General features: G+C 30.6%; 1 protein-coding gene across 2 annotated transcripts in view; it reads right to left on the bottom strand.

Moving 5' to 3' along the window:
- Nucleotides 1–592: 592 nt before the first annotated feature.
- MS3_00003225 (uncharacterized protein) overlaps nt 593–26,287 on the bottom strand; it is a 37,608-nt gene continuing 11,913 nt past the window's right edge. The window contains exons 5-9 of one of the 2 annotated variants that reach the window (XM_051210965.1): nt 11,936–12,155; nt 6,181–6,714; nt 5,156–5,374; nt 3,631–3,711; nt 593–2,835 (exon numbers count right to left, since the gene is read on the bottom strand). In XM_051210965.1, coding sequence (XP_051070990.1) covers nt 3,638–3,711; nt 5,156–5,374; nt 6,181–6,714; nt 11,936–12,155 — 1,047 coding nt within the window. In that variant the 3' untranslated portion in view covers nt 593–2,835; nt 3,631–3,637. Of the gene's footprint in view, nt 2,836–3,630; nt 3,712–5,155; nt 16,740–16,798; nt 24,295–26,287 lie in introns of both variants that reach the window. The other variant, XM_051210964.1, reaches the window with a different exon arrangement.

Genomic DNA, 26,287 nt, shown 5'->3' with positions numbered 1-26,287 from the left:
CTTAATGTTTAGATTTTAAAATTGAAAAAGATATGACGAAGATATCGACGAAGCAATTATATTATTCATTATATAGTAATGCGTTTTGTATATTTCCAACCTCAAGTTTTAGCTAAATTATTTCGACACCAACTCTACTTAGTGTTAACAAAAGTAATATCTACAGAAGTAAAACTTAAGAAAATAGTTATCATTATTAGATACTTTGAACAGGTTTGTTTCAATCCTTACATTAGCTAGTAACCAATAAACAGTTTTAATAAAATAGTGTACAGCTCTATACTAAGTACCTTTTTGAATTGCTCTCAACTATACTAACATAGCATGAGTCGATTGTTTTATGGGCTTTAGCCTATTAAATCTGTAGAAAATACATTTGATCAACAGTAAGATTTAGATCATTACACTGAAATCATGAATAGATTTTATTTAGATCACAATCTAAAGCTTAGAATCATTGGACGGACTCAGCAATGCGCGTCCACGGCCTCGCGCTAACGCTTAACATCTAGACCATTGAATTGATATCCAAAAGTATTAACTTTTTACTTTGATCAGTTCACAAAATTGCATAACCATCTTCCACTGCCTTTGGTGGGTAACTGTCTCATGGTCGATACGGTTTAGCTCCACTCGTCACAGTCTCTCACTAGGACTTCAGAAAATTCCTCTCAATGATAGTCACTAGTAAGCACATGGTCTAGAGTTTAAATGTTCGGACACGAGATAGAAGATTCTAGGTCCTGTTCGCAAGGGTAGGGTTGTGGATTCGCGCTGCTGAAGACTCATATACTAGGATGAAACGGCCGTCCAATGATTCTAGGTTTTCAGTGGTAGTCTAACTTAAATCAGATCGTGTATAACCCTAGATTTGGTTCCAAAAGATAACAGCTTCCGAATTAAAAACTATATCCATTTAGGTAACTGGATCATATAAAATAAATCCATGTAGCTATCTGACATAATTAGCGCCCATACATAAAGATAGATTATCTTAGAAAAAGCATAGAATCTTATCAATTTTCGATAAATAAAAACGATTCTTTATTTTACATTATATAGTGTAAGTATTAGAAATCGGTGCGTGAAATAGTATGCCAAATATATAAGTTAAAAACATTACAACTCTTTTGTTTAATTTACGGACTTTCTGAAAATATAAAAAACCTAATGTTTATCCTACCAACAGTTTCTAAGCCATTTGCATTATGTGTCCCATTAGAAGTATTGACGAGAATCCTTATCCTGTCAATCGTCTGGTCCGTTAATCAAATACATGTACTAACAAAGGAAAAAATAACAATATTTTAGAAAAGTAAACGTTTTTCAACAAAAAATAAGTATTATTTGTCTTTGAATTTCTGTTTTGCTGTCTATTCATTTCTAATTTTCCGGATCTACTTTGTTCTTCGTTTTTCTTCTGGCTTTTGCAACACTTTTTCGCTATTTATCTATCATTTCTTTTTCACCACATCTCTTAACGTATTTTCATCCTGTAAATAAACTGACAGGTAAATTTAACTCAGTAGCTGAGTTGACAGATCAAAAATACTGGAAACGTAGTAATGGTCATTTTTGAAGTCATATATAAGGAAAAAATAAAACGGAACTTAAAAATAAATAATTCAAATAGAAGACAAAAGTTAACGGTTGGGGGAGGTACAGTCATAAGGAAGACAATATCACTCTGACTGCGAATAATCCCATGAACATATTGTCATTTCAATAGATCATACAAGAAATCAAGTAATGAGAATGAAGTGATGTAATTGTTTTTTTTAAAAAAGTAATGCATCATAGAAAAGGATCTAGACAAGTTTTCACAAACAAGTTTTATTTTAAACTTAATATAGTTATGCGATTACACAATCATTTGAATAAAAGATGAAGAGAAATGAGCGTCAAACCAAAATATCTAGGCAACTGTATAAAAAATTTAACAAAGTAATATGGGCTGGAAGATAAAAATTTACTCTTAGGCAGTGCTAAAAACGGGCAAATAAAAAACAGTCTCATAACTAGATTTTCTGTCATGGTTGTCAAACATTTTGTTGTATGATATGAATTAGAGAAAATAGGATGAAAAAAACAGAGAGAACAATCACAAAACGACAATTTGACAATAACGGAAACGTTTAGTACAGTAATATCAAATATACACATAGTTAGAGTTTAAAATAAGTCTACTGTAATGGTAGAAGGGAAGATATTTAAACTTGTTTTACATCAATTCACACAAATTTATATTATTTAAAATAAATAAAAACAAAATTAGAACACATTCGTTATATATGTATATTGAACATACAATAACCGTCATTGTTATTCGTGGTGAAAATTATCGATATAACTGAGAATAACAACAAAGATATTAGTCAGTATGCATGATGTAGATTCGAGTTGATAGTACAGTCAAAAATTCCCACCTATAATAACTCTGACAATTTACTCTTGTGTCATGGATAGTGTCTATGAAAAAAACCATATCAAAATATTTTTCTTTTAACATAGCAGTCTCTATTTTCCCTATCCTATGCAGTAGTAATAAAAACTATAATAATACAAGTTCTGAGCAAAGTTTCGTAGAAAATAAAAGCATAACAAGTAACTATAAGGGATGTTTGAGTAAGTCAATTTAATTTACATGTAGTACACTAAGAGAAGACAAATGAACTGGTTAGATATTAAGCATTTGCATTTGTGATACGAAAGCACATAAACTGTTTTTGATTATTTAATGAAAGCCTGCTGGTAAATTAGAAATCACAATAATTCACAGCTGCTATTTGTCATGGATATAAGCAGATTTTGTATTATTTGCAACAATGACGTCATCTATTTATCGAAAAAGCAAAATAAAGCAAAATATTTAGTATAACAAATAGTTATATATTAACTGTTTCCACGATTGACAGTATTAATCAATTCTGTGAATTTAAAAGCTTTAACAAATGCAAATAATTGGTGTTCATTTATCTACGATTAATAATCAGGACAATAACAAAGGAGTTATTTCACAGGTTTTGTGCTTAAACATTGAATAGTTTGCCATTATACAACAATAACAGATTTACAGGGCACAAATCAGCATAATTCTACGAATGCAATCGTCTAATACTTTTTGTGTCTAAAATATGGCGAATCACAAAAACACTTTTCTATGTAAAGACGTTTTACGTAAGAATATCAAATATTTGTTTGTAGGATGATATTTTTCTCATGACTGTAAACTGTCATTTTATCATGTAAGCCAATTTGTACCAACGGTCCAGACAAATCCTATTACTAATTTACACTGTTTAACTAAGAATAAATTACAATAATAATCCTTGTAACAATAACGTGGAGCCAACAGTAGTATTCGAGGTCTCTGAACGAAACAACTAAAACAAGTTAACTTGATATGATAACCCAATGCAATTCTTTTTCGCTCTTATTTTACTTATTTCTTACTACAAAAACAATTCACACTTTTCATAAGTAGACCCACGAATATAAACATAAAAGGCCGTCAATGCATCTTTTTTGAACATGTAAAAATGAGTTCCATCTAGAGAATGAAAAGTACAATTCAATAAATTCAATGAGAAAAATTCCCAAATAAGGCCAAGAAATGAATAAACAACTTACTCATTGATTACTGTCTTAGGTATGGATGCATTCGAGAAACTGTGGATGATGTGGCTTGCAAGGAACGTAATTTAAGTGGTCCTACAAAACATGGTAGGTTGACATTTTTAAATAACACGCATGTAACAAACGTAAATAAATAATTTGGAAAATTATTTCAAAAGTATAATTTCCCGTACTTATCAATGCTGTTATTTGCATAAAGCTTAATAAGTACCTTCTATAGAATATTATAGAGTCAAATAAAAAGATCCTAGCCAGTAGCATGTATAAAACAGTTACGTGTGAATTAAATCCACTACTTTATGTACACATTACATCTCTGATCACTTAATTTCCAGTAATTCAACCTCTATTTCTAACAGTTTTACAATTAATTACAATGCCTTCGATGTTGCTATATTTCTTATATCGTCTTCTCTGATTCTATCATGTCGATATCTACTATGATATTTCGCATCTGGAAACAACTTCCGATTCCTTAAACAATGTGATTTTTGAATTAATGACCTTAACTTACAATCCATTGTATAAACAACTTCAGTTTTGTATAAAAATTTTCGTCCCCAGTTTTAACTGTAACAGTAACAATTGGTCTTAAGAAAATTTCATCTATTCCAACTGAGGTTCTAACAACTGCTTATTGACTTAAACATCAGATATAACTGGTATTTTATTATGAGTTATTGACTACACGATGAAATCTGAAGTATTTGAACGATAACTGTATGTAAAAAAAGTTAAATTATTCAAGCAAAACTCTATAATGAACGTATTTTATAAAGAACAACTGATCACCTTAAACTTGTTCCTACTCAGATAACACACTTATACATCAAAGTATAGGGCAAAATAAACAATTACATACAGTATGACTTATTTGCATGGAATCATATCCGAAGGTCACTGAACATCCAATAGCTTCTGCTCGTTATGATACTTGAACACTTAGTCAATAACCCAATCTTAATCCATTGTTCAATAATAGACTGTGATCTGTTTATAATAATTATAAATACAATTGTGAAGCTTCAAAAAATTATAGAGTCAAAAACGTGATTTTCTTTGTTCTAGTATTATTTCCATTACTAAATGAATTTGCTGTTTGCTTAATAAGTCGCTCAGACTTATTAACACTAATAATAGGTGTATTATTTTCACTAGGTTTGTTCATGACTTTATTATACAAGTTCTGTAAACATTTTTTCTGTTAAGGTTGGTATGTATTTGAAATTACTGACAAAACCAGAAGTTACTTCTGGAATTAACCTGTCAAATGTAAGAGACTATAACCCTATTCTTATACTAAACAACGGTACTAATCTACGAAATAATTGGGAACTAGCATATCCGACTTATACACATCCTCAGCAACTTATATCTGTAAAGTATAACATTGAACTGAGACAAATATTGAGAACCTTGAAGTTTACAAAGTGCATTGGCAAAAGCTTTATATAATTTTAAGAACATGTTTTAATAGATTATATTATCTTTAAGGAAGTAAGTTGAAACTTAAAACTACCTGAACCAGTTTCTTGTGTATTTGATGCGTTGTTGAATTCCAGAATATTTACAGCATCTGCAAGTGATGTATGTGAAGTGATTGGGTAACTATGAGCACCTGATACAGGATTATTCACGTTACCATTGCATAACTGTAAATTTGAATTACTTGCACCAATACCTCCTGTTCCACTTCCACTAAGGAGAGCAGCTGCAACAGCAGCTAACTGATCATGGCCTTTAAATGAACAGAATAATACGTGTAAAAAGATTTCAAGAGTACTTGTACTCATATCAGTAAGAAATATAACTTTTAAATTGCTATATCCTTAACGTTGAATCGGAAACATAGTCAACTATATTACGCAAATAATGTATAATTTATTTGCTTCTATATAATAGTGAGTGATGAAGTGTTTATTCTTTTGTACGATGTTCTTAACCACTAAAACCAAACCTTTACTTATTGTTTCTATAAGGTTATTAATAGAAACGTTATGATTTCATCAGTAATGACTATACCCAGATATTATCTGACATCTTTATATTTTGCAAAAGTAAGCAACTGTAGTATAATGTGAATTATTTTATGGGAATTAAGTATGGTTCGATTCAACAAAGTTGATCTTAAATATCAAATTTACTCTTGAAAAGCGAAACAGTACAAAATTGTACCCTCTGATAGCTTAAAGAAGCCAAAATGTGAACTTTCTTATTTAATTGTTAAAAATTAATTGGAGAAAATAAATCTGGATAATGTGAGTGAATTATATCACAACACTTCCCCATCTTGACTAAGTGACACCAATAGACTAGCTTTCGCCCAGATTATAAGCCCTTTTGGCAATGTTATTAACCATCAGGATGTACTAAAATTCTGTTTACATGTATTCACGATTTATATGAACAGCCTAGATCCCAGACTTTATCAGGAATCGAAATTATGAAGTTTGAGTTTCACGGTCGGTAAATATTGTATGGTGATCTGGCCGTCACTGAACTTAGGTAAATAGACAAAATTGATTCATTTTTCCAACAACTTACTGGCTGCATGCAACGTAGAACCAATCGGCAAGGATAAACCAGAAAGTCCATTCCCAGTAATACCGCCAGCGATTTGGCTTAAAGGAAGAGTTAGATTAAGTTGCCCATTATTTGTAGCTGATCCTGTACTGACGGCTGCAGATAAAGCTGCATTTGCCGTCAAAGGATATAAAAGTCCGGATATATTATTATTTGGTAAATACGTAGATAAATTCGCTGAGCTAAAAGATGGGATAGAATGAGATAATTGATTATTTGGAATGGAATGTATTGAATTAGCTTGAGATAATGCAGAATTCACTGTTCCAGGAAGTAAACAGTTTGTTGCCAGTGATACAGGAAGAACCTGAGATTGAATCTGAGGTAAAATATTAGTTGAAGAATATTTATTTGATGGTAATATTTGAGCTGCAGCTGCTGCAGCTGCCGCTGCTGCAGCCGCTTGATGATTTAATACAGTAAGTGACTGATGTTGTAATATGAGCTGTTGGTGTTGTTGAACTTGTTGAATATGTGCTTGCTGACGATCTTTATCTGAAGTTAAAAGCAAAATGTTATCTAATAAATCTGTCACTCTAGGTATACACATACTTAATTAATTAAACCTGTTAAATTAGACACACGAAGTGACTTCACCAAAATTGTGTTTTTACAACACCAACGAAAAGAGTCAGAAAAGAAGAAACAATTATAAAATAAGCATCGGGGTAAAAAGGTAAGGCAGCGGTTTGAAAACATTCAAAACATGCAAGAAACCTCCAATCATCAGGTTAGTTTTGGTCACCTATATCAAATAAATCACCATACATACAAACATCGTGAAAATGATATTGATGGATGTTTAATTAAATTAAAAGTGACTCTGTTGTACGTCTACATATTTTACACTTGTGATTATAATTCATGTACTTTTATCTGGTTTTAATTATTCTTAAAACTACACCGCATTGTTGGTGTTTTTCAAAACAACAAAATACCATTGGTTTCCATAAATAGTAAAGAGAAAGCGTAACCATTTTAATTAGCTATGAAATAGTAAAGTTTTTGAATAAAATTCTTCAATGATAAATTTTTTATGTTGAAATTACAGGAAGACATAATGAGCAAATAATAAGGTATTTGTTAAACTCTTTAACAGCATTTCAAAGAATCTATAACAAACAAGCTAATTAGCTGTTTTTTAGTGACGTACATTAGCATAATAATTACTACTGGAATTAGCCATGGGCTTAACTAATTGAAGAAAAATTGTGAATTAATCTAAGCTAGTATAACCATTCAATAGGGAAACTATTTGAGCAGATGATCTATAATCATAAGAAACCAATATTACGAATTGTCATCTAGTTACACAACACATCTTTTCGAAATTCACATGATTCGATCAAGCAGTGAAGTGTAAAAATAAAGTACAGTCTTTAAACATGGAGTTGTATCATGCCATTTTCAGTACCTACTAAATGAAGTCTAAATAAATTAAGTTGAAATTATACTAAAACATATATCAATAATACAAATAAAACGAAAAATCCAGCTGCAAGTTTTTAGTGTCGCTTGTTAATGACAAGTAAAGCAATTATCTCTTTGTACAATAATGTTCATCTCTGTTCACTTCATTATCTTAGATCATAGATAAAAGCATAAATCAAGACAACCTTACAATTAGAAATGCTACACAGATTCATGATTTATTCCACATTAACAGAGTATCATTTTTTGTGTCATTACCTACTCAATCGAAAAATTTACAAAACGTTTATAAAAATGTATTTTGTTCCGTCGTTTACACACACAGATAAGTTGTTACAACAATTTTAACATCATATAATTCGTTTCAACCAAGCTTTCGGAATTGAAATGAAAATTCAACTAATTTACCAAATTACCTAATTACTACCGCTGTTAACTGCAGACAGAAAATGATTTATTTCATTTTTTTCCTATAACAGGAACCCTAGGGTTTAATCATAGTTTCAACTTCATTTTCTTGACTAAACGTTCTATTTTACTAGTGATGATATACTGATTTGTTTTCATTAAGTTCACTTTTTGGATAGATTTGGAAATTCCATTCAGTTTTTACTAAACAAGTCATTTACTAGATACTTTCTTTAAACAGTTTTACCTTTTTATAAATATCAAGTACTTAACAGTTTGTGTGATATTATAGTCAAATGGATGTCATACAGTGTCGTTCTTTATATCATTTCTAACAAGACCACATTCCATATTTCCTTTAATTATTCAAAACTTAAACGAAATACTTAACTAGAAATACATCGTTTCCCATAGAATCATAGATTCTTACGCAAACCATCTTTCTAAACTATCAGTTGTCTCAAAATTATTCACTAAAATATGATCCAAAGCCTATTACTATTAAGATTATGGTCTCGCAGTTAAGTGCATTGACTAATGCAGTACACATACTCAATGTGAAAATTAATCAGCTTTACTGGAATCATTTTCAGTAGCTAATTTTGGGTCAGATATCGATATTAGAATTATGTGTTGTTTTGTGTAATTTCAAAATCACCTTAGACTTATCCAGAAGCATGACTTATTTAGATGTATATATATATGTTGTAGGCGAAATGAAATTAGTTGCACAGTTGTTTAACATCCTTGTTTAAACCAATATCATATAGTAAATGTTGAAATTATATTTGAATAAATTCAACAACTAAAATTCAAGTAATTCCAATCATCGTTCATTTTCCGTGAAGAAGTTCGGACTAGGTTGCCGGGTGAATCGTTGGAACTATTTGAATCTTAATCGGTAGGACTGATCAAATATAATGTCTATTTTCTACGTCTTTTATACACTCAGTGTCTAATTTTTATCAAAATATTCATTCGCTTTCGATGAATACTAGTATAAATAATATGACCTAAGCATTAATAACGATCACCTACTTATAAACAGTTGATGATATGCGCAACTTTATGCAGAGAATAAATCACCAACAATCACCCAACAATCGAAAGCTTCAAGCATCAATAGAAAAAACCTCGTAATTAGATATTCTATCACAAACAATAAGTATCATTTTTAAACATGGACATCGTCATCTCGACTACGCTGTTGGAAACAAGCGCTTATACACTTTAAATAAATTGAAAAGATTGTTCGCTAATTATCAGGATTATAACTGAGCGGCGGGTAAGTGGGTCGGCTGCGAAACATTATTCTAAAGCGAACTTTTCTGTTATTTTTTAAGCTGATGCCGATACAGAATGAATGTTATCGTCGAACAACAGAAATCTTCACAAGCTGCAAAAATAAACACTAATCAGTACCACCCTGGTAACCAACTTCTAGATAGATTCCCCCAAAGTTGCATTGGGTAATTTCATTTAGAATGAGTTAATCAGTGGCCATAAGCTTTAGGTGATTATCATATAATGTTAAATGACTGACGTTGAAAAATGATAACCATTTATTACTAAAGAATAACCTTATCCCTTAACGTGAAGATTTCGAATTCAGGTCTTTGTATATTCATGAGTGGCCACTACTAGATAATCTCAGTCGCTCTTCAGCTTATTTCAATTTTACCACTAGTTAGACAAAATCAAATAAAACACGAAGTGGAATCACATTACTATCGTACAAACAATTCTTTGAGATTCAATGTAAAAACCTACTTTCCGAATATATTTACATTTTTGAAATTAAAAATACTGATGAAAGGAAAGTGATCTGTGGTTCATAATGACTAGTAGAATAATAAATCACCAGATGTCAAATATTATTCATGGTAACACAAACTTTCATTGGAATCTAACAAGACTAAAAAACTACTCCATGTTTATCTGCAAACAAATGTGTGAATCGTAAATACAAAACTACTTTATTTTATTGTTACCTTTAGAAGAGAATTTCGTCTGAAGCATTTTGAACTGTGAAAATATGTCGCTTAGTTATTGTATAAACTGAATAAATGAAAATGTTTTTGTAAACTAACGGTTTATGGTTCGTCTTATGGGCTGCACCCTTCATTTTAATTTATAAGCACATCAAAACTTAAGATAAATAGTATAATTTCGAGTGGATTGTGAACAAAGTTTGCAAATTATGTTCACTATTCAAATGATTTGCACTCAGTAGAAAAATGTCCAATATATATTTACTTCATAGATGATAAGTTGGCTAATTCTAGAATCACTAAGATAAGAACTCGTGTCATTTGACAACTAACTACCAACTTTATGTATTTTAAGTACTTCTTAGAGTTTTTCTTTGTTTGGATCAAGTTTGTAAACTTTTTGAAATCAAATATTATTTTTTAGTACAACGAACCATGAACATTTTAAAGTGTAGAATTGGGTCAATGTCATATCTGTCATATTCACAAATACAGCAATGAACAACAAACACAAGTTTAATGAGTTCAGTTTCTCCGAATTTATATGTGTGATTAAAAATTTTTTGAACAGTTGAACTATTAAAATTGAGAGTTTAAATGTGTTAGTCATATACAACCGGTATTAAATCATTTTTTTTTTGTCGGAAAGAGGGAGTTCAAAAAATTATTCTCCTTATAATATCATATTTCGTGTTGTTTGATCTGATAAGCACATGAATATTTTCATAGTTTGAATTACAAACTGATACTAGTTAAACAACCATTGAAAACGTAGAGTCACTGGATGGCATTTTCGTCTTATAAAGGAACTCTTTAGCAGTGGACATGCATGACCTTGTGTGTAAGAGTCAAACCCAGGACCTTCGGTCTTGCATGCGAATGCTTAACCTCTAGATCTTTGAGCTAGTATCCAACGGTGTTATTGTCTAACTTCAGTCAATCACGGGCTGAATTCTCGGATTTGGAGTTGTGAATGTGCACTACTGAGGAGTCCCACACTAAGAAAAGCCTATTATTGGTATAGCTAAGATCTGTTCGTGTCTAAACTATGAAAATTAATATTTATCAAACAGCGGTAGCAGGATTTCGAAGATCGGAATAAGAATAAAATAAGAGAAATGAAAACTGCTTCATACTAACTAATAAGAAATTGAGAATTCTTGAATTTAAATCTTCACATTTTCATATTCTCATTTCTATTAATTTATACTGTATGTTGCAATCGTATTCGAACATATAATGAGATCTCAGTTCATTATTCTTAAAAATAAGAGTAGAAGGGACATCAGTTGAAGGGCTCGAGAATATATATTAGCTTTGAATAGCCAGCTTGGGTTTTAATGGAATTTGCAAATCCCACAAAAAAACAATTTTCGAACTACGAGAATGAAAACACTTCAGTCTGATAAAGAGTCTTAAATAAATACGGACAAAATTATAAACGAAAACCTGAATCAATGTCAACAGTCCGCTAATAAACTATAACTTTATCTGACTTCAGTGATCACCTTTAAATTACTAAGAAGCCCTATGAAATCTGAGATACTTACGACTACTTAATGATTCCGACCTTTGAAAACTGAACACCCTACTGAAATCAAGTTTGATCAATAACCAGTACCTAATCATTAAGTATGAAGCATTTTGATATGATCAAGTATGTATGTCAAACATTCCAAATCATGCAATTGAGTTAAAAACATAAAATGAAAACCAATTACCGAAATGATGACAAACAACTCAAGATGTACAAAATTACTATAGTGACGCATGCACCCTTAACCAACACCAACTACGAGATAAATCTTTTCGTTCCTACACAAAAAATAACACGAACAACAAACGATGGTACAGATATTTTTCAACGCATGCACTTTATCACTCACGATTGAACGCTATATCTGAATTATCGATCGGACTGTGAGAACGCCTTATCACATGTCCATTTATATATTGTTGGTGTAAATCCTCATCCCTCAAAGGTAATTCACTTGCTAAATTTGTTGAAGGGAGGAAAATGGAACGTTGATTCACAGCTCGATAAGTACCATTGATAATTGCTAATTCCATAAGCTGGCGTTTCTTCACCTGATCTTCTCCATCAGGCTTATATAATTTTTGGGATAAAGAAAAAACCAGAAATATTATCAATGGAAAGTTTTTAAAGTCTCTCTGATAACTAGAATTAAATATTGACTGAAAATGCAACAGATTCGAATGAGTAAACACAAATGTCAATATGTGTTGTCTTTAATTATAATACTGTTACGATTAATTTCACAATATAGAAGGAATATTGTCGAAATTCAAACACCTATATTTCCGAATGGGGTTGACGAAACATCATAGAAGGGAGGACAACGAGCCTGAATGAGAGTAGGATTCATCCACTGTTGTGGCTAAAATTGTCTTCATAGAACATTTCGTTAAAATAATTCATAAAATCATAGAAAAAGATAAATCTCGGGACCCAATGTAAATAAATGCACTTATTCATTGCAAACCAAAATAAATAATTCACATTATGAAGGCACTGAATTTTGGTGGACTTTTTTGACCAACATCACGATAATTGTGGAGCCCATTCAAAACGATTACAATATCAGTATACTTAGATGAGACAAAAAACAGAACATTCCAACATATAACTGTCATCTGTAACTTATAAATAAATAGTTGTCTGTTTTATTCCCTACTAACGTATTCGCTGACACGCCTCGCGGAAAAACAAACAAACGTGTTTTACTCGAAAATAGCTTAAATAAAAAAACAAATTCTCCTTTATCTTAATGGTAATTAAACCAATATTCCTTAGAAAACTTGAAAAACTTTGAGATATACGTTTTACAGAAACGAGACAGACGCATATATGAAACAAGGGATTATATCTTATTGATGCACATGTATGTTTAAAGAGGATCGCCGGTTGTACTTTTCTCGGTGTTCATTTTCATTCTCATGCTATATGAATATCGAGTTTACACAATACCAATATCTTAATGAATTACACTGACGTTTGGAAATGGTGCAAACAGAGTGATTTTTTATCACGTAGTTAAAATTACATTATTTTCAATAAGATATTTGATATCATTTGTGATACAAGTGAAGCTTTCACAAAACTAGTTACTGAAAGTACATAATACAGACTATCCAAACTTTCTGTTTCCAACTTTTGGAACAAAATGTTTCATAAAAGTAAATTCAAGATAAGAGGTGACTAAGAAATATTCTGAAAACAAAACACTAATCTTAAAAGCTACATAAATCCAGCGTAGAACTCATTTACCTGAGGTTATAATTGATTAGCTGGATCAAATCCTTGTAGTCTGTGATTCCCAGTGTGTTAAAGTAATAAAATCACACCACGGCCATCAGTAGTTAATGATCTTTCTCAACAAGTGAGATTGGTCAATGAGGTCAGTTATCTAAACTTTAGTTCATCTGGGATTTAAACAAAGTTGGTGATTGTTGAAACCTCGCATATCAGTCATGCTACTCGGCCTGATATACTAACACTTTACAGAGGTGTAAATCTATAAGGTGTGTTTTTTAATTCATCACACTGAATATCATGTAGTAAATTATCAATCGTTTATTATCACACTGTTATAGCTCTCTGAATAGCAGTCGTAGCATGGAAAGTTTATATTTTTTCTTATCTTCATAAATTTCACTATAGGCGGTAAATAAAAAGTTACTGTAATGAAAAACTCAAACGTACTATTATGTGTAGATATGAATGTTTTATATAGATTATTGGTAATTTAGTTTAGCTGGGATCCTTTCAGCCGCGGAATCGATTTCATCCAATCTTTTCACTTATTCGGACATCTTTATTTGTGTTCAATTTGCCCTGTTATGCTCAATTCAGTTTAAAACTAGGTGTAACACTAAATCTTTGATTCAGCAATCATTAATTTCCACATTTCGTTTCAAAAATCAGTTTAAAAGACAATCTGTTTTGACATCCTTATTTAGTGTCACAGACAATGGCATGACAGACTTGGTTAGATTCTATCTAAGATGTGGTTCCGTATATTATTTTAACCATATAACTGAAAAAGAGCAATATGCTATTAAACACAATTTTCATTCACAAAAGAAATAAAACAGTTAATTTATTCACCAGATACTTATATACGAGTCATATACTCTAAGTATGAAGGTTAACGATATTATTCGGTTGCCTGAACCGAAATAGACTGAGCAAGGTTTGGACCCGAGACTTAGTAGCTAAACGTTAAATGATTTAATCATTAACCCACAGCTCACAAAACTTAGAATATTATTATTTTCCGACAAAGAGGATGTATAACCACTGAAGAATGTGTTCATTTTGACCAGTGTAAATAAATTTGAACAATTATACTAGAAATTTAACATTGAGTAACAGTTTGTTTATAGAATTATTTCAGATACACTACTACCTATAATCTACTCTATCCTAATAGATCTAAGGCTTCATTAACAAATTTCCTAGACAATGTTTAGACGTTTATGAAGTAACTGAATAACTAAAAATACGACAAGAATGTTCACGAGAAAAATTAGCTCATGAAAATAAATCAGTTACAACAATTGAAGTAGAACGCATGAGAAATACCAAACGAAAATGATGAAGAACGAAAATAACCAATAACATGAAAAGCATTAAAACTAATAAAATCAAATTCTTGACCTCTACCTTATACTTAGAATGCATCAATTCAATATCAACTATAAGCTGATAACATATTTCTGTGTCTATATAAGTCCAGCTATGTATAAACTGGTAAATAAGCAGAATAACATTCTTGTCAGTAAGAAAGAAATGAAGTTTACAATTAAACAATGAAGACGTTTGTCATTAATAAGTGAATTATAAACTCAGTTCAACATAAACAAAATGAGAAATGTCGCTGAGTCATTAATTTGTGCAGAGTGAAATAAAAATGAGAGGAAGATAATATGACCCATTCAACTGATGAACGACAGATATAGTAACGCATTGTCAAAATTTTTTTACTGTTACATAATTTAACATTAAGGTCCTACAATGCTTAAAATTAGCTGATTTTTTTATTATTTCTAAATATCGTTCGTTGGTACTTTATGAATTTTACCATAAAACTGACTGGCAGAATAAATTCGTGGGAACTTATTGTAACTATTGCTAAATTAAAGATTTATTATTTAATGACTAGTAATATCATCTGGAATTAGAACACTTTATCTTTGTTACATTTGAGTATCATCAATCCAGAAATACATAAACTGTAGACTCATAATTTGATCCATTCACAATTAGGTGATTTTTCCGGTATGATTTGACGTGAAAGCGTAAGTTTATAAATCGATATATGTAGTAATGTTAATCAGGTTCATCACTCTAGGTAAGAAAAGGCATTTCAGCACTATGATTGTCAGCTATGATTGAAATAAAGGTGAATTGTGTCATATTATATCATTAGATGTTTAACATAGAACCTGCGCAGAAATGAAGCAGCATACAACAATCTTTTTCACTTATCATTGACCTCATCACATAAAGAGATAGCAACCGTGTTGTTATTTTCATCTGATATCCTTCTTGTTATACTTTAACACAAAAAGGATTCATAACATATTATCACAATCTAACCAGATCACGTTTATCAAATATCATTGGTATGCAAACCTAGTCGATTACTTTCATCAAAACGGTTTTGGTTCCCCAGTATTTTAATAGGTAATGTAAATTTCATAAATATGTATACATGTGCTTAAACAGTTCATAATACATAGTACAATCCTTTAAGAGTTAGCAGAAACTAACATAATACTTCACATGAAAGATTATCCTACATAATTATGAACACTACGAAAAAATTATGCTCTTAAGATAAAAGCAATTACCAATTATCTGACGTTCAAGAATACAAATGACATATTTTCATATTCGTTACCATTTCAAAATACACTGATCTGTTATATTTTTTAGAGAAAATGAAAGAGAAAATTTGAACACCATTACTAGAATTTTGACGCCGTCATGGAATGAAACCCCACCTTATATTATTGTCACCGGTAAACATCATTTGTACACACCAAACATCATTTTGCTGTCAAACAATTTGTGAGTCAACGTTAGTAACCATAAATATTATTTATTAAATCCGACTACATAGAATAATAATTATTATTATTCAGCATCCATTTTTAGCAAACGGATAGTATCTTTCAAAAAAGGAAAAATAACTAAAGTGGTGCTCAATGATGATTTTATATATAGCTATTCAGTTGCCATGTCCAACAAAACTCATTCAAGTAACTAAGTACTCTAACAAAAAATAATGAAGTGAGTGATAATAATTTAAAGATATCCACCAAATGAGTTTAAATTTTGCCCATAATTTTTCACTGTCTGTAAATGACAAACTAGCATCCCCAAATATTTAAAGGTATCACCGGAGTCATTGTTTAAGCTCTCAATTGATGAATAGAGTGCTGTTGTCCATACATGTCAAAACAGTGAAATATTATTAAACCCCAAGTAAATACAGTACCCAGCATTTCGTTGCCTTCAAGAGTGCATATATAAACATAAATAAACAAATAATCAATTATCTACAAAAAACTGTTTACCGTTTTCCTAAGTAACCAGCTTGATCAGTGTAATCGTTTTTATTTCTATAGATATATGTTATGGAAATGTTGCAAAATAAAATGCTTCGGTGTAATTGAGAGAAATTCCAGAAAATTCCATAATTCGATTAATGCATACTTACATAAATAACGGATGGAATGATAAACAGAACAGATGACAATATCTTATAACTGGAACTGGTCATTGTTTCACTGTTCTATTTTTCTTGTATTTCAAGTTGTGCCTCAAGGTAGCACAGTTATTTTACATTTTTTCTGTTATTTATAACTGTTGTAGTAGGAATTAAAGAATCGATAAACTTAGCACGTGAATATTTATCATGTGGTACTAGATTTTTTACACAAATGGCAGTTTTTGGGCTTTACCGAATTCCGATTCACCAATACAAATAATAAATCTAGGTTCTTCCCAGTGATTTGATGAAGATACTGACTGACAGAGTAGTGAAACCACTGAAACCACTATGAAGTATAGATGAAGTATAGAAATGTATTCTATTTATGCCCAGTTAGACAGAGATTATAAAAGGTGTCTACAACTACAGTTAGGCTGTAACTATTTTGGTCACAAAATCTACAGTCTGTGAAGTAGCATGTACATTAAATTGTCTGGTTAAAATCCTGGCTAAACTTATCAATGCCAGTAAGTTATCCACAAATCATTGACCGTATATTCACCAACATGAAGCTGCAGTCTTACAGATAACTAGGACCTTTCTACCGCATTATAAGGTATTATCTTGAAACTGTTTTGATGTACAACCCACCATCAGCACGAGTTAATTATAACTAAATAAAGCCACTTTAACTTCTCTGAGCTAAACGGTAGGAAGTGGAGTTTAAAAATCTAGAAATTTAGAGAAGCCCAAATTTTTTCATGACACCAGTGGTTTATAACAGACAATAAAATGAAATGTAATTCTAAGTCTTCTAATTGCTTAGCAGAAAGATTAATCGAAAACAGCTAAACAAAATCTCATAGTATTTATTTAAACTTTACTGATGGGAACAATAGATTAACTGTGTACCAAGTCACATGTATTCCTAAAATGATGAGAACATTTGGTATGTGTGAATCCAAGAGCATAAAATATGGAAAAGAATTGGTGCAAAATCATACCTTATAATCCTGATTGATTTACCGATAATAATACATTCATGTCTTAATGTTAGTAAACCCAAAATAGCCATTACATTTCTTTGGTAGGATCACGTGTGAAAATAATTTGTTCTCCACATGTGAATATAAATGTCAAATACTTAAAAGATAACCTGAAAGAACTCGACCTCCATAATTTCGAGTGACCAAATTTAACATTACTCGTAGGAAGCGCTTCAAACAATAAACTAGTAATAACCAAAACAAAAATATTCTGGAATTCCAAATATAAATGTTGGTAAATTATTGAAGTGAACAGAAATAGGTGATAGCAATTTTCACTAGAAAACTGTTAATGTTCTAAAGCAAACGGTCATCATTTGAGACGATTAGTAGGTCATGGATTTTATTTATCTAACCATTCAGTAGTTCAGTACATAAAAGTGTTCTAAAAAACACTTACAACAAACGACAGCCTTAAATACTACTAATCAATATGAGTAATTTAATGTTTTGCTGAACGATTATGATCCAGGTTAACTGTGTACAAAACTTACTATAGTCTATTTTTCAATAAGAATTTTACTGACTGTAATATACACTAATTCTTAGGTTTTTAAAAAAATAAAACTCATTATCTTAATTATACTCTTTGGGATTTCGCTAAGTTGGTAACCACCATTATCAATGTCCTTTCCTTACTTGTTTTAAATTCTGTCATATTTCCAGTAGACTAAACAAAAGCATCGTAGTGGCAGAAATAGTTTTAAATGTTGAATAAGTGCATGTTAATTAATAATGTTAGTATTACTATGCAACTATGACGCAATCACAAAAAAGTAATCGAACATAAATATTCTTTGATAAAACTAGCTGCGTCTAGATGAAACTGATGACAAAAGGAGAATTGTGAACATTAATGAATGTGGTGAAAACACATACTGTTATACAGTTACGGTACAAGTATAGGTTAGTGATATGCAATGAATAAAAACAAACTGTTTTTAAGCAAATGAATTTTCAGGTAAAACACATAAAATGAAAGCAATAAAAATGACAGTGCGCACCAAAAACAGTAATACTAATATGTATATATATATAAGAATTGCTCACATGTATACATTAATGGAAGGTGAAATGTAAACAAACAAAATATTTGAAGCATAATCTATTCATTTATAAATACATAATACCCACACGTAAGAGCACATATAAACATTTGTATTATTATTAAAAAGATATGCAAAGCACTAGGCGCTGACACCGACAAATGAAGTTACACATTTATAGCGTTAAATTTTTTATCAGTCATACCACAATAGTTATCAATGCATTAGAAGAAACAGTAAGAAACAATAAACCCTGCTGTAACTATTCACACAAGCCAATTTACACGCACACACATTTAAACAGAGACAGATGCTGTTAGAAGTGACAGTATGATGAAATCAAAACTAGTTGAGACCATTGCACAAACACACGAATACAAACATACATAGAAATGGACTATGAGTGTACTAGCAATGGAAATGATGTCTCAGTCTTCTTCGAAACATAATATTGGCAAGATAGTATAAGTACTAAAAAATGAAGCACCAAAACTTGTTTTCTTTGTTTAATGCACATGGATAAACATGATCTCATTGTATGAGTATAACCACCGAACATACATGCATACACACATACAAACATACATACATACATACATACATACATACATACATACATACATACATACATACATACAAAAACACAACTCAACTAATCAATTAACTAGCTAATGTTAGGATAGCAATATAATCAGGTTATTATAATTTTTAATAAGATTTAAACAATCATAGGCAGTTAGTTCAATTATTAATTATTGGCAAATGTTTATCAGTTGAGTAGAAGCATACCGACACAGATAAACACACAAAAGTAGAAAGATTACACAACAAACCATGTCATACCATTTAGAACAGCCAATTCCATTAACTGTAATTGTTTCAATCTGTCCTCATTTTCTGGCTATAATAATTATGAAAAATGAGAAAGCAAGTTAAATAATCCTACTACTTTTCAAATAATTTATCTATGTAATGGTCTTATAAACAGATATTTAATGAAGAAATTAAATAATAAATCCATTTTCCCACGTTTGTATTTTCATTACTATTCTCGATTAATCATCAGACAAACAGGAGTTAATACTAGTTAAATATTTATTCATAATTCAGCATTTATTTATGATTCTCTTTATTCTTTTGAAATCAAATCGTTCACCATTAATTTCTACTTTCTCCTTACAATCATTATGTTAACAAAGATAAGTATAGTCACATACAATGAATATCCAGTGTTGGACAGACGGAAAGATAACAACATATCACTACTTATGTGAAGTGATTTCAGAAGACTTTTCTGGACTTTAAGAATAACTTGAAAGTTGTGATTGTAGAACATAACAAACAATTTCATATTCAGTAGTTAATCAAAGTGAGAAATACTTTTTTATTTACTTTCCACTTCTCACAGCTAAATAAAAACCAACTGTAATAATTGATGACACACATATATTCATCAAATTTTACTTCATTCATGGGTCTGACAACAGCATTTTTGTAATATTATCATACTAAACAGCTTTATGTATGTGACTTTATACAGCATGGATTGAAACCCAATCATCGATAAAACCATTGATCGTAGTATAATAAAAAGCATAAAATATTTGGAAATTTCAAACACATTTTCATCTTATCAAACTTCTGCATTATTCATTAATTCTATCATCAATGAATATTTCTTTCTGTGTGTTCTGTGAGTTCATCAGAAATATAACGACAGTAGTTTTTAAGTAGTGTGTTATAAACATATTTAGTGAATCGGGACAGAAATTGGTTCTATTATAGTTACGAACGATGAAGATTTACGAAAAAATAGCAATAACTGGACAATAAATGCTCTAATAATTAGATATCAGAACAATGTATATAGCCGAAGTTGGCATTCACTCCAATCGCATTACTGTGACACCTGACAACTTCAACAAGTTTAAACATATTAGTGACTAGAAAACATTAGTACACATCATAAACATTGTAAATCAAATGTTATCCGATTGAAAGCCTTCTTTCTTGCAAGTTTGGTACGGCAAGCAACAGTAATTTTTTTCCGTTTATTATGATTTCATGAGACATTCCCTAACCCTATAACTTAAATGAATAGGTTATCCTTTTTTCTTCTCATTTCTGAAAGTAAAGGCAAACAGCATATTATCTTTCAGGCATACACTTGGAATTGAAATTGTAGAGATGGTATATCTTTTTATTGAATGAACCCCATAGTCCTTCAGATCCAATATGATTAGAATGTATTCCAACTATTTATCATGGTATCGTTACAATCATACACAAAATTTACCAATATAAGATAGACAGTGACTCATTTCTTATAATTTTTATCGATCATTTGTACGACCATAAAATCAGAAGAGATCTAACTATCTTCGTTTTTAAAAATGAGATGATCCCGAGCGTCAAATGTTTGTATCTCGAATGCCAGTCCGGTAAAGTGTACACTAACAGCGAAGTAAAAGGAATATATAGTAGCCGATCAGTTCAGAGTACCGTTAAGAATAAAGGCCATATGTTAATAATTGTTTGTAAAACTGGGATTTATCTGAAGTATAATGACAGGTAAAATCATCGTCAAGACCTACAGATATTAGGAAAGAAAATGATAAGGCGAGAAAGATAGTAAGTAGTGATGTAACTGATGAAATATTATGAGAATCACCACCTTTATGAAATTTTCTAATGTTTGATACGGAAACTTCAGTTATTTATCACTTGTATGAATAACTGACTCCTGCCATGTAAAAAGTAGATTTAAAAAGTTACCGTGAACTCGAACAAAACGTACTCTTAATTCAGCGGAAAGAAAATGATTGCTCTCAGTATACAAAACACTTTAAAGTCAACCAGAGTTATTTATGATTTTATCAGTTTATACTGACATCTACTGTCAGTTTTAATTTTAGTACAATAATTAATAGAAAGATTAAATTACAGTATAAATCTGAACACCATAAACCTAATTATGATATTGGAATACTTACTAAAGATCTTTTCACATTTAATTATCATTTCTACTAAAAACAATGGATAGAACGATAAAATGTTCCCCATCTTGAAACTATAACTTTCTTAATTGAGCATTTACGGGCTTGAATTTTATTGAGAACGCTAGTCACCCAAACTCAGCCATTTAGTTAATCCTGAATAGAATTACTTGAACAATCGTTTTAATCACTGGATACCACTAAACAAATGATAACTTGGTAGCAATATCTACGTTGAAAACATTTATTGATAGTTTTTATTGTATCATATCACTACATTATTGGCAGAAATTCCTATCTAGTTATTTCACCCCTTATTCTGATATAATAATTCATTTAACTGATGACCAACTTGAATAACCATAAAATAAACATAAAATACTAGACACTTTTCATTATTTTAATCAGTTTTTTGATAATGATAGCAAATCCATGTTATCGAATTTCTCCTAAAGTATACTAAAAGTATCTTTGACAATCGATATTTACAACTTGAGAATTAATCTAGAATTGATAGAAACAGTCAAGTTTTTGTTAAAAAGTGTTTTTTTTTTAAAATAAAAGTGTAATTATAATATTAATGTATTGTTATTATCATTACGAGTCATGCAATTTTAATCTATTGTAAGAACATGAACTTGTGATTTAACGGTTAGTGCCATGATTTTAAATTATTCATTGCAAGTGTATAATTCTTCTTTGTAGCATTGAGAGTTTATTGAAATTACTAAAATACCCAATTTAGAAAACCACTGAAAATCTCGAAGCTCTGAATATTAGTGTCGTCCAGGTACAGGGCTCCTCAGCAGACAGTGCAAGATGGTTGTGCCGTACCGAAGGTTGATTTGAGTTAGACATGCAAATCACAGTATGCTGGCTCGGTGATCTAGATGTTAAGTTCCTGGATTCTAGCTCAAGTGACAATATAAATGAGCGTTGCTGAAAAATCCCACAATAAGATGAAACAGCTTTCCAGTGCTTTCAGATATTTATTGTGTTTTTTAAGTTCGATACGGTCGTAATTTCAGTAACATCCACCAGTTTCTAGAAACTAGGGATGCTGAACAATAATTTAACTAACAATAAGTTAGGTAAGTAGATATCCTTTGGAAAAGTGAGGTTATTTTTCAGTGTTGATAAATCAGTACACTGTAGTGAGTCACATACTAATCTAAACATGATATTATATGTATCTTTTTATTCAGTTACAGAATAAACGTCCTTTACTTCTAGCTTTGCTTTAGGTAATTCATTTATTCTTTGAGAAGTTTTGGAGCACAATTCTGCATAGATACTTACAGTTACATTTATGTTATTAGTTTATTGAAGAAGAAACTCATTCTTTTGTGAATTATGAATATGAAAAAGGCCTACAGAAACTTACTACTTTTGTCAATAAAACATTGTGTCATTCGTTTATCACATGACAAACGACGTCGTACTATATACATTGTACATTATAATCTGTGACATATATATGTATATATAATGACACAGTAAAGTCTACTGTCAGCAAATCACAGTATACTTAACATACGTGCAACATTTCATTTTCGTTTATGAATTGTTTCTCAAGGTAATAAATCTCATTTAAAAGGTATGGAGACACTAGGTTTTTTAAATGTGTATCAAACATATGACAGTTTGATATGAAAATGCCCTTTACGCACATAATGACTGGTATTCGATACAATGTAAAGATAATATGAGTTAACCCAACAGATAAATAAAACATTTAGTCTAAATCTTACTATAAATAATATCTCCACACAATTATTAAGATGTACAAATGATAGGGCAAAGTTACTTATCTTATTATTAGTTTTAGAGTACACCGAGACAACAAAGTAATTTGAAACTGTGTTGATCGGTCTGGAATAGATTTCGTAACACTCAAGTTTGAGTAAAGTTTCCAATTATTTTTTATAGGGTTTAAAGTGATCAGTGATTAAGTATCATTGATAAAATAACGCTTTTTTAAACTTTACAAAAATTATAAAATAAGTGGACAGTATAATGTGAATATCTTTTGCATCCATACATTTATGTAAAACCAACTGGTTATAAAAACAAAGAAAAGTTAACTCCAACCAAACCATAAATTGATTGCACTAACCGGCACAACTTCATTCTGAATAATGCTTAATTACTTATACAATCGAACATTTAGAAATTCTTAATTCTCAAACTGACTGGACGGAATGTATAGACATAGAAATGATAAGACTTCTCAAATTGTTATGCAGCATTAAGATCACTACAGTATTCAAATGCATCTGATGTGAGCAGAATAATTAGAGAAAAGAGGATACTTACCATATGGAAAAACTCTAAGTTTCGAATTCCTCTTCATGTCACTTGCTTAATTTTGATGTTTACTAAGCTAATTAACATGCCAGTAAGATATACCACATCTGTTATGAAATAAAGACAAACAATAGAAGGCATAACATCTAAACTCAGAAAGACAGAAAATGTCTGGTTGTAAGGTTAGAGGCGCGCATCATCTATAAGCCCGAAAAAGACGGAACACAAGTTATTTTAAAACATCCTCAGTAATTCTCCTGACCAATTCAATCATTGCCTTGGTCAAATTCTCAGTTCTATTAATCTTTACTATCTATAACCATATTAATAATGAATGTGTTCATAAAAACGAAAAGAGTTTAACTCAGATCATTTTACGAAATATTTAGGGTAAGACTAGACAATCAATCACACATATACTATCATCTTAATTCCTAATATATTAAAATTAGTATCTACTAGATCAAATATAGAGGAATGGGATAACACTGAAGAACTTAGTACCTTTCTTAAAAAGTGAAAAGAAAATACCTAATACAAAAGTACTTTACGAAAATCTTATTGTCACTAAAGTAAAACAGATAAATTGTGGAAAAATTGTAGACAAATATTTCCCAAACTAGAGGAAACGTCTCTTCCAGAACAAAAAAATTCAAAACTTTCTTACTTTTGAAATAAACTTTCCAACTCGACAAAAACTTTTGAGAGAAATGTTCGACTAGTACGGTTCACAAATAAAAATTCTTTTTTCAAATTAATTAAGTAGCTAAATACAGGTTTGTATATTCTGCATCTAGATACAAGTATTGAGTTACCGCTGGATAGATGTACACCATGATTGTGGTTATGGATAATGGTTCACAGCATTCAATTCTTAGACATTGGGTAGCAACTGAGTACATAAATTTCGAGGACATAAGTCTTCAGTGATATTCATCACTGGTTGATCTTATTTAGGATACCATTAAAAATCACTAAGCATCAGTGATTCACTTCGAGGTAAGTTTCTGAAATTCTAGTTAGATGTTTAACAAGATAAGTTCAGACATGTCGAGGGTAAACGAGTTAGATCGCGCTATATCTCTAATTGACGTTGGAAACAATTACCCGGCGCTGCAATGTTTAATAGCTCATAGAGGAACGTGAAGGCTGTAGGTTTGATCCTTAGAAAAGTCATGAGCGTACGCTTCTGATGAATCTCACTACATCAAAACAGCTATTCAGTGTTCTTTAGTCATTCCGCGACGAGTTTTATGTACATAATGGGTAACACAATCAAATACATCATTTTATCTATTTAGATCTGGTCGTTCAGGTAGAATATTTAAAACATCAAACACAAAGTATGGTTCGTGAGTTGCGTTAACCATTAGGTATCAGGAAATATAGGATGAGAAGCTCCTTGTCCTCACTTTCAGATGAATTGTGATTCATTAACTTTTATTGGGTGAAGTACCGTTTGTTCATTAAGTAGGAAAAGTCTAAATATGGTCTTTCAGAATGACTAGTTCTAGGTCGTTTTTATGATGGAAAAATGACTTTCGTCCACGAATAATGCATTTAAAATCAATGTGAATAAAATATGAGACGAGGTACTTATAAAACAATAGTTCTCATTCTTCAATTAAATGGAATACCTTTAACTATAGCTCATGCACATATAGTTATTAATTAATCTAATAAGTCAACAAAATAACATTACCCTTTTTGCAAGTACAATAAATTACGTTAGCTTTTAAATTCCTTCAGTACTATATATAATTGGAATATAAATAAATGTTTTATTGGAAATGGATAAAATGCGCTTAGATATTGTAAATTATTTTTTTTTGTTTCTAAATAAACCGATCAAAACTATAAGATCCACTTTTATTTCAGTGGTTTTTTAAAGTTTATGGCAACCTAGAAGTGGCACAGAAGGGAATTCTGAAAATTAACACAAGCTTTATTTCAACTCAAAAAGTAAATTTTAGGAGTGATTTGCTTTTTTTATTTCAAGGCTAGTTTTACCTACTTCTTCAAAATATTTTTTTTAAAAAGTATCTTACATTCGTAACCAAATGACCATGGACCTTTGAAAAAATGTCAAAACTATTACGT

Source organism: Schistosoma haematobium, chromosome ZW (genome assembly GCF_000699445.3).
Source record: "Schistosoma haematobium chromosome ZW, whole genome shotgun sequence".
Lineage (NCBI taxonomy): Eukaryota > Metazoa > Platyhelminthes > Trematoda > Strigeidida > Schistosomatidae > Schistosoma > Schistosoma haematobium.
This window is presented reverse-complemented; position numbering and strand designations above follow the sequence as displayed.